General features: G+C 43.9%; 2 protein-coding genes across 4 annotated transcripts in view; one reads left to right on the plus strand and one right to left on the minus strand.

Annotated features, from left to right (window-relative positions):
* The window catches only part of tn (tripartite motif containing protein thin), a 62,848-nt gene extending 61,567 nt beyond the window's left edge, over positions 1–1,281 (minus strand). For all 3 annotated transcript variants that reach the window (XM_086554937.1, XM_086554938.1, XM_086554939.1), the window contains exon 1: positions 1,064–1,281. The gene's annotated coding sequence lies outside the window, so the exon portion shown is untranslated. The remainder of the gene's footprint in view (positions 1–1,063) is intronic.
* Positions 1,192–10,000, plus strand: part of LOC147468185 (uncharacterized) — a 25,600-nt gene continuing 16,791 nt past the window's right edge. Inside the window, 4 exon segments of the mRNA XM_086554689.1 lie at positions 1,192–1,312; positions 2,899–2,957; positions 6,839–7,164; positions 7,716–7,898. Of these exon segments, the coding sequence (XP_086410815.1) occupies positions 1,192–1,312; positions 2,899–2,957; positions 6,839–7,164; positions 7,716–7,898 (689 nt within the window).

Consider the following 10,000-nt stretch of genomic DNA (forward strand, 5'->3'; position numbering starts at 1 on the left):
AGAGAGAGAGAGAACGGGAGAGAAAGTAAGGGAGAGGAAGTGTAAAAGAGAGAAAAGGGGATAGAGAGGGAGACGGAGAGAGAAAGGGAGAGTAAGAGAGAGAGAGAGAACGGGAGAGAGAGAGAGAGAACGGGAGAGAAAGTAAGGAAGAGGAAGTGTGTGTGTGAGAGAGAGAAGGGACTAGAGAGGGAGATGGAGAGAGAGAGAGAGAGAGAGAGAGAGAGAACGAGAGAGAAAGTAAGAGAGAGGAAGTGTGAAAGAGAGAAGGGGATAGAGAGGGAGAGAGAGAGAGAGAGAGAGAGAGGGAGAAAGATAGAGAGAGAGAGAGAGAAAGAGAAGGGGAGAAAGATAGAGAGAGAGAGAGACAGACAGAGAGAGAGAAAGAGAGAGAGAGAAGGACGGGGGCATGAAAACATAAATAGCCTCAGAAGAGGAGAGGTGCGGTCACTCGCATCACACTTTCAGATACCTTGAAATAGGCCTAAACATTTTGGATTTTAATTTCACCAGACCTATACGCGTCGGAATTTAACATAACTAACAATAACAATTACGATTACGCCTCCTTCAGCTCGCCTACAATCACAATTATCACACACAATAACAGCAAATGGAACATGATATCGAATAACACAGAAATGTATCTGTGACTTAGATGTATTTGTCACCAACGTACTAATGTTTAGGTTTAAAAAATGAAAGCAAAATTATAACAGTTATTAAGTGATAACAATAGTTATGAATATAAACCAATAAAAAAGATCTATCTCAACTCTTCTTATTAATTCACGTAACTTATATATAAAAAAAATCACTGTTCACCAGTAAAAGGTAAATCAAGCCATCTACTTATTCGTAAATAACTTTTAAAAAATGCAATGAATCAATACATAGATGAATAAATAGACGAATAATCAACGCTATGCGTGAATAAGAAAATAAACAAACAAGAGAACCGCTAAGCAAAGATGAATTGATTTATAGATACGAACAAACACAACAAGCAAAGCAAAACAAAACAAAACAAAACGAAACGAAACAAACCAACAGAATCTAAACTTACCGATGCCACGGAGGAGAAACAAAGGGCGAAATAACTCTCATAAAACAACGAAATGCCCAAAGGGGGTAAAAAGGAGCACAGGGGGGAGCACCAGGACGCCGGACGAGGGGCGAAGTACCACACCGACTATGAGGGCCTCGTACCCACACTCCCTGCGCGGCGCCGGGACTAACGGATGGTGCCACGGGTGCCTCGATGCCACGCCGGACGAAGGCCCCGTGACAGGAGCCAAGAAGATTTTTCGGGGGGGTTGTGGGGGGGAGTGGGGGGAGGGGAGGGTGGGGGGAGATGGGTTAGGGGGGAGAGGGTAGGGATTGGGGAGGGTGGGGTGGGGTTGGGGGAGAAGGGATGGGTGGGGTGGGGAAGGGATGGGTTGGGGTGTGGGGGAGGGATGGGTGGGGAGGTAAGAGCGGTGAGGGATATAGGGGGGGGAGTAGTGAGGGGGGGGAGTGGGAGGTGGCTTAGAGCTTGGGGTGGGAGGGGATTGGTCGGTGGGAGGGGCAAGGGTATGCAGGAAGGTGGGTAGGGGCGGGTAGGGAGGAGGAGTAGAAGGGGGGGGATGGGCAAGGAGTCAGGTGGAAGAGGGGAAGGAGAGGGAGGATTAAGTGGAAAGAGGGGGTGGGGACGGAGGGGGAGGGGGTATATCGTCGAGAGGGCTCCGGACACTGAGGATGGAGAGAGTAGAAGGGAGAGGAGGAGAGGGGAGAGGGATAGCAGAAAGTCCTCGGGCACCAAGAAATGGAAGAGGCGAATATAAAGTGTGAGAGGGAAAGAGAGAGAGAGAGAGAGAGAGAGAGAGAGAGAGAGAGAGAGAGAGAGAGAGAGAGAGAGAGAGAGAGAGAGAGAGAGAGAGAGAGAGAGAGACAGATAGATAGAGAGAGAGAGGGAGGGAGGGAGGGAGCGAGAGTGAAAAATTCAGAGGAAGAAAGAAATGGAAAGAGAGAGAGACGAATAGCGTTGAAAGGAGAGAAAGAAGAGAAAGGAAAGGAATGGGGAAAAAGAGAGAAAAGAAAAAAAACAAGAGGACAAGGGAAAGAGGGAGAGCAGAGAGAAATGAAGAAATCAAGAAGAAGGAGGAAAGAAGAGAGAGAAAGAAAGGAAAGTAGAGGGGGTTATGGAAAGGAAAGGAAAGAGAGAGACAGAGAGAGGAGAAAGGGGAGAGGGGGAGGGGAAAAGAAAGAGAAAGGAGAGAGGAGAGCGAGGAGTGGAAGCATAGGGAAGATAGAGAAAGAGAGGAGAGAGGAGAGGAGGAGAGAGAGAGGATAAATAAAAAGAAAAGGATAAGAGATGAGAAGGAGGTAAGGGGTTAGAATGAGATAGAGGAGACGAGAAGAGGAGAGGGAGGAAGGAAACAGAGAAGAGAGGGGAAAAGTGAAGAGAGAGGAGAGGGGGAAGAGAAGAGAGAAGAGAGAGAGGGAGAGGTAAGAGAGAAAGAGAGAGAAGGGAAAAGTGAAGAGAGGGGAGAGAAGGGAAAGAGAAGATAGAGACGAGAGAGGGAAAGGGAAGAGAGAGGAGAGAGAGAGAGGGGGGGGGAGGGAAGAGAGAGGAGAGAGAGAGAGAGAGAGAGGGAAAAGGAAGAGAGAAAGAGAAAAAAGAAAGAGAGAGGAGAGAGAGAGAGAGAGAGGGAAAAGGAAGAGAGAAAGAGAAAAAAGAAAAGAGAGAGGAGAGAAAGAGAGAGAGAAAGAGAAAAAAAGAAAGAGAGAAAAGAAAGAGAGAAAGAGAGAAAGAGAGAGGAGAGGGAAGGGGACGGGGAAGGGGTGGGAGGTGGGAGGCTCAGGGGCTACTTCGGTTGGTGCCACATGGCTCCGACCAACTATATTTATCTTCCCCACTAGTGAAGGTGTGTGGGCAGTGGTGGCAGAGTGTGGGCATTCGCGGGGGTATTGTTGCAAAGGTGTGGGCAGCGGGATGATTTAGTTAGATATTCGGATGTTTTGGTTTGCTTATTATGTTCCTTTCGATTGCCATTTTTGTTGTTGTTTTTTGTTGTTCTTCGAAAGGAGGTTTAGTCGTTGAGTTTCATCTTGTGATATCTGTTTTCTTGTTGTTGTTTTTGCTGTTTTTTTTTGTTGTTGTTGTTTTATGTTGTTTGTGTGATGATGTATGTTATGTTATTGATGAGTTATGTTATTGATGATAACGTAGATAACAATGATTTTTTTTTTTTTTTTTTTTTTTTACTTTGGAGTGAAATACAAACGCATTTTATAGATGTGATAAAATCACAATTATGTAATTTGTTATACGGATTCATGTAATGTAATTTGTAGCATAATTTGTGATATAGCTTGATATACATCTATTCTCTCACCCTCCATGTCTCCTTAATTAAACCACCCTCTAACATTTTCAATTCTATAATCCAATCGATGAAAAAAATATATATATATAATCGAGATTCCCTAAAGATAATTAGTAAATATCGATTCTTATTATCTTTTCACCTCTAAGAAATGTTTACTAAACATGTTAACCTGTGCCATTTCATATGTATATACTTTCGCTGTCGGGAATTTGCCGCTCGCTTCCTGTTTACTTGTGGTTTTCAACTCTTGGGAGAAAATCGGGTTTTCACGCTCCGTTAGATACATATGTACACACAAATACGCACAGGCATGCAGGCACACACACGCAAACGCGTAAATACTTACATAGATGCGCATACACACACACACACAGACATACACACACACATGTTACCACACACAGACACACACACACGCTACCACACACACACACACACACACACACATACTACCACGCACACACTCTCACACACACACATACAAACACACACATAAAGACACGAAAGCACAGACACGCACACAAATACATACATACATACATAGACACATACATAAACACACAGCTCACTCACATTCTTGTCCGATTAAATGACCACTATTTCAGCCTGAGAACCTAAGAGATGTCGTTTTCTTTCTGTCGTATTTAATATCTCTATGATGGCTTCCGTATTATAAATCAATTATATACGGATACATTTTAGTCTTAGATTTTTTTTTTTTTTTTTGAGGGGAGACATTTATAATCTTGATAAGTATTAATCTTATTTCTCTACCCTACCCCCTCTCCCCTGCTTGTCCGTCTCTCTCTCTCTCTCTCTCTCTCTTATTTTCTCTCTCTCTCTCTCTCTCTCTCTCTCTCTCTTTATATATATATATATATATATATATATATATATATATATATATATATATATATATATATATATATATATATGCATACATATATATCTATTTATATATCTATATATTTCTATTTCAACTATCTATATATCTGCATATCTTTCTCTGTCCTTCTATCTATCTTCATTTGCTAAGAAATCTAATCTAATTACAATATGATTCAATATAATATAAAAATCTAAAATGATTTTTTTTTGCTTCTAACAGGACACGAGACAGGAAAAAATGGAACATAATTATATACTTCTCTTTCTCTCTTCAAGTCTCTTTCTCTCACTCACTCACATTCACACCCAATTCAAACACTTGGAAATAGTGAAGAAAAAAACTGAAGTATTTATAGCCGCTATTTATAAACACAACACGAAGAGGGGGAGGGAAGAGGGAGAGGGAAGAGGGAGAGGGAAGAGGGAGGGGAAGGGGAAGAGGGAGGGGAAGGGGAAGAGGGAGGGGAAGGGGGAGGGGAAGAGGGAGAAGGATGAGGAAAAAAGAGAGGGGAGAGGGAGAAAAAGGGGAAGACGGAGAGGAAGGGGAAAAGGGGGGAAGAAAGGAGAGCATGAGGAAGAAGGAGAGGGAAGAGGGAGAGGAAGGAGGGAGGGGAGGAAGAAGAGGAATGAGAAAGAAGGAGAGGAAGAGGGAGAGGAGAAGGGAGAGGGAAGGGAAAAGTGAGAAGAAGAGGGAGAGGATGAGGAAGAATGAGGGGATGAGGGAGAGGGAAGAGGGAGAGGGAGAGGAAGAGGGAAGAGGGAAGATGGAAAAGGGAAGAGGGAAAATGGAAAAGGGAAGAGGGAAGACGGAAGAGGGAGAGGAAGAGGGAGAAGGAGACGAAGATGAGTTCAAAATAAAATGGTGCCAGTTCGGGGCAAAGTGACGTTGATATTTTATGTTGAATAGATGTTGATTTTATCATGTGTTAATTTTTTGTTCTCTGTTTTTGTGTTTGCCTCTTTCTTTCTCTCTTATTTTTCTTTTTCTCTCGATTTCCCCCTCTCACTCTCTTTCTCTCTGTTTCTTCTCTCTCTCTCTCTCTCTTTCTCTCTGTTTTCTCTCTCTCCCTCTCTTTCTTCCTCTCTCTCCCTCTCCTTCTCTCTCTCTCTCTCTCTATCTATCTATCTATCTATCTATCTATCTATCTATCTATCTATCTATCTATCTATCTCCCTCTCTCTCTTCCTCCCTCTTCCTCTCTCTCCCTCTATCTCTCTCTCTCCCTCTATCTCTATCTCTCTCTCTCTCTCTCTCTCTATCTCTCTCTCTCTCTCTCTCTCTCTCTCTCTCTCTCTCTCTCTCTCTCTCTCTCTCTCTCTCTCTCTCTCTCTCTCTCTCTCTCTCTCTCTCTCTCTCTCTCTCTCTCTCTCTCTCTCTCTCTCTCTCTCTCTCTCTCTCTCTCTCTCTCTCTCTCTCTCTCTCTCTCTCTCTCTCTCTCTCTCTCTCTCTCTCTCTCTCTGTCTCTGAGTCAGATGATTTGGCTTTAAATAATCGTAAAGTAAAACGTGGATTTGTAAACGGCTGAGCGAAATTCAGGTGTTCGAACGACCAAGCAAGCAACAGCAATATAGAAGCGCTTTGTTGACTGTTCATGCAATGACGCTCGAGTGAATCAGTGTTTTTTTTTTTGTGATTTTGCACTTTTTTTGTTATGGTTATTTAGTGTAGTTGTTATAGTTCTTATTATTGTGGTGTAGATTATAATGATATTGATAATAGTAATGGTAATGATGGGGATATTGATAATGATTATAATGCTATTGATAATGATAATGATGATAATCATATCAATGACAATGATAAAAGGAATGTTAAGGATGATGATGATGATGATGATCACAATCATAATAATGCTTATCATTATTATCATTATAATTATAATGAACATTATTGGAATTACTGGCACAATTGTTACTGATATCATCATAATTGTTATCATTCGTGTCATTACTCTTACAATTTTACAATTACTGTTACTATCATTATCATTATTATCAGCCAATATAGCTGTTACAGGTATAAAGGTATACAAGTAATAATATAACGATATTACTACTACGTTGATAAAAGATATCTTTTGTATTATCAAAACATATATCATTATTATCATTTTTATAAGCTTTAACGATTGTCATTTTATAAATATTATTAATGATACCATCATTAATTCCTTGACACATTATTCATTCCTATTATCATAATAGATATTATTGAAAAGTAAGTAGAAGAAATTAGAAAATAACCAAAGAGAAACTAGAAGAACAACTAACAATGAATAGAAGATTAATAGATGAGTCAATGAATAAGATAGATCAGAAGAATGAGTAACAATGAGTAACGAAAGTGAGTAATACAAGGAACGAAAAATAGACATCTTCTTTACGTCAGTGATGAGTCAGAGAGGTAACGAAAAGGTGGAGAAAAGACGAAGAAAAAAGAAAAGAAAATGCCTTTGTGAAGAAGTAACAACAACAAACTCTTAAATGAACTGAATGTGTATTACTATGCTAAATATAGAGGGGGAGAGAGACAAGGAGAAAGAGTGTGTGTGAGAGAGAGAGAGAAGAGAGAGAGGGAGAGAGTGAGTGAGAGAGAGAGAGAGAGAGAGAGAGAGAGAGAGAGAGAGAGAGAGAGAGAGAGAGAGAGAGAGAGAGAGAGAGGAGAGAGAGAGAGAGAGAGAGAGAGAGAGAGAGAGAGAGAGAGAGAGAGAGAGAGAGAGAGGAGAGAGAGAGAGGAGAGAGAGAGAGAGAGAGAGGAGAGAGAGAGAGAGAGAGAGAGAGAGAGAGAGAGGAGAGAGAGAGAGAGAGAGAGAGAGAGAGACAGACAGACAGAGAGAGAGAGAGAGAGAGAGAGAGAGAGAGAGAGAGAGAGACAGAGAGAGAGGGAGAGAATGAGAAAGAGAGACAAGCCATATAAAAAAGAAAGAAAAATAGTGACAAAGAGAGACAGACAAATAGACAAACAGACAAAGACAAAGAAAGAGACAGGCGGACGAAAAAAAAGAGAAAGGGAGAGAGACAGACAAATAGACAAACAAACAAAGACAAAGAAAGAGACAAGCAGACAAAAACAGAAAAGGAAAGAGACAAACGAGAAAGAAAGACCGTGAGAGGGAGAGAGTCAAAAATTGCTCACCTTCCAAAGTCTCTCACCAGATGGAGCTGTGTCCCATAAAAGTAAAATATCCACCCAATCCCTTTGTGTAGCGCGTGTGTTGAGGGAATTAGATTTAAACCTGAAAATGAAACTTTAAACAAAGGGAACATGTGTATGTGTATATAATCGCACGTGGAGATTTGTGTGTGTGAGAGATAAAGAGACAGGGAGAGAGGATGAGAGAGAGAGAGGGGGGGAGCGAGAGAGCAAGATGGAGAGGGGGGTGGAGAGGCACAGAGAGAGAGGGGGGGAGAACAGGCAGACATACAGAAAGACAGACAGACATAGACAGGGATAGAAAGAGAGAGAGAGAGAGAGAGAGAGAGAGAGAGAGAGAGAGAGAGAGAGAGAGAGAGAGAGAGAGAGAGAGAGAGAGAGAGAGAGCAAGAGAGAGAGGGGGATGGAGAGGCAGAGAGAGAGAGAGAGAGAGAGAGAGAGAGAGAGAGATAGAGAGATAGAGAGATAGAGAGAGAGCAAGAGAGAGAGGGGGATGGAGAGGCAGAGAGAGAGAAGGGGGGGGGGAGAACAAGCAGACATACAGAAAGACAGACAGACATAGACAGGGATTGAGAGATAGAGATAGAGAGATAGATAGATATGTAGATAGATAGATAGATAGAGAGAGAGAGAGAGAGAGAGAGAGAGAGAGAGCGAATACTAGGTGCTTCGCATAGACTGAAAATGATCTGTGGAATATCTGTAATTTCTGTTTCATCTCTTTTCTCAAAGTTTTATGGTATGGTGTGTGTGTATGTGTGTGTGTGTGTGTGTGTGTTTGTATGGTACGTGTGTGTGTATGTATAGTGTGTACGCGGATGTATGTGTGTGTTCTTAATTTTTCTTATATTTGTTATGATAACCTCTTATTGCTTCCTTTGCTCGATCCCTTCCAGGAGTCTTTACCGAAAAAATATGCATAAGTCTTTCTCTCTCCCGCAGTCTGTCTGTCTACCTACCTATCTGTTTATATACTGATGTCTATATAATCTCTCTCTCTCTCTCTCTCTCTCTCTCTCTCTCTCTCTCTCTCTCTCTCTCTCTCTCTCTCTCTCTCTCTCTCTCTCTCTCTCTCTCTCTCCCTCCCTCCTTTTCTCAACTTCTCTTCTTCTCCCCTTCTCTCTCTCTCTGTCTCTGCTTTTCTGCCTTTCTCCCTCTCTCCCTCTCTCTCCCTCTCATCCTCCATCCCTCTCTCTCCCTCTCATCCTCCATCCATCCCTCCCCCTTCTCTTCCTCTCCCTCCCTCTCTACACGATTTCAACAGCAGAATCTTGCAACACCAATAACAAGCCCAGTGGCGATCCTACCCGAGAGTCAACCAACTAAACCCGAGCTATGCATGAACAAATACCTTCTTGCAATGCTGCATGTTGAAGCGCTTTGATATCGTGAGGATAATGGTGGTTTGGGATTGGGGTTTTCAACAGAGGGTTAATGGAGAGCTTGCGTGGACTGCCGTTGGGGATCGGCTGAGTGGGAGGTAGGGAGGGGGAGGGGGATTGGGGGGGAGGGAGGGGAAGAGGGAGGGAAAGAGGGAGGGGGAGGGGGGGAAGAGGGAGGGGGAGGGAGGGAAGAGGGAGGGGGGGAAGAGGGAGGAGGAGGGGGAAAGAGGGAGGGGGAGGGGGGAGGGGAAGAGGGAGGGGGAAGAGGGGGAAGGAGGGAGGAAGAGGGAGGGAAAGAGGGGAGAGGGGGGGAAACGGGGGGGAAGAGGGAGGGGGAGGGAGGGAAGAGGGGGAAGGAGGGAGGAAGATGGAGGGGGAGGGAGGAGGATTGGGGGAAGAGGGAAGAGGGAGGAGGAGTGAGGAAGGAGGGAGAGGAGGGGGCAGGAAAGTAGAGAGGGGAAGAGGGAGGAGGGGGGGAAGGAGGGAGGAGGAGGGAGGAAGGAGGGAGGAGGAGGGAGGAAGGAGGGAAAGAGGGAGGAAGGGGGAAAGAGGGAGAAGGAGGGGGAAGAGGGAGGGGGAGGGGGGAAGAGGGAGGAAGGGGGGAGGAGGAGGGAGGAAGGAGGGAGGAGGAGGGAGGAAGGAGGGAGGAGGACGGAGGAAGGAGGGAGGAGGAGGGAGGAAGGAGGGAGGGAAGAAGGAGGGGGAGGGGGAAGAGGGAGGAGGAGGGAGGATGGAGGGAAAGAGGGAGAAGGAAGGAGGAAGGAGAGGGTAGAGGATAATGGGAGATGAAAGAGGGAGAGGAACAAGGAGGGAAAAGGATGGAAGTGAAAGGAAGAGGGAAGAGGGAAGAAGGAGAGAGAGGATGAACGAGGGAACGGGTTGGAGAAAGGAGGAGGGAGGAGGGAAGAGGGAGAGGGAGAAGGGGGAAAAGAAGGGAGGAAAGAGCAGAGAGGAAGAGGTAAAAGGGAAGGGAAAGAGGAAGAATAGAGTGAAGAGGGAGATGAAGAGAGGAGGAAGATGGAGAAAATACGAATCTGTGATAAGGTATCTTTAGACGGGTATATAGCTTTCTACTATGAATTTCTTCTGTAGTTGATCTGATATTTGGTGTCACATGAGTGTATTAAGAAAGTGTATTGAATAGGCTACGGTTTCATATACCATGTGAACGACGGATCAATTTTCATTTTTTATACATTATTATTATC

This window comes from Penaeus japonicus, unplaced genomic scaffold, assembly GCF_977035675.1.
Source record: "Penaeus japonicus unplaced genomic scaffold, GWHDUDI00000001_assembly GWHDUDI00000030, whole genome shotgun sequence".
NCBI lineage: Eukaryota > Metazoa > Arthropoda > Malacostraca > Decapoda > Penaeidae > Penaeus > Penaeus japonicus.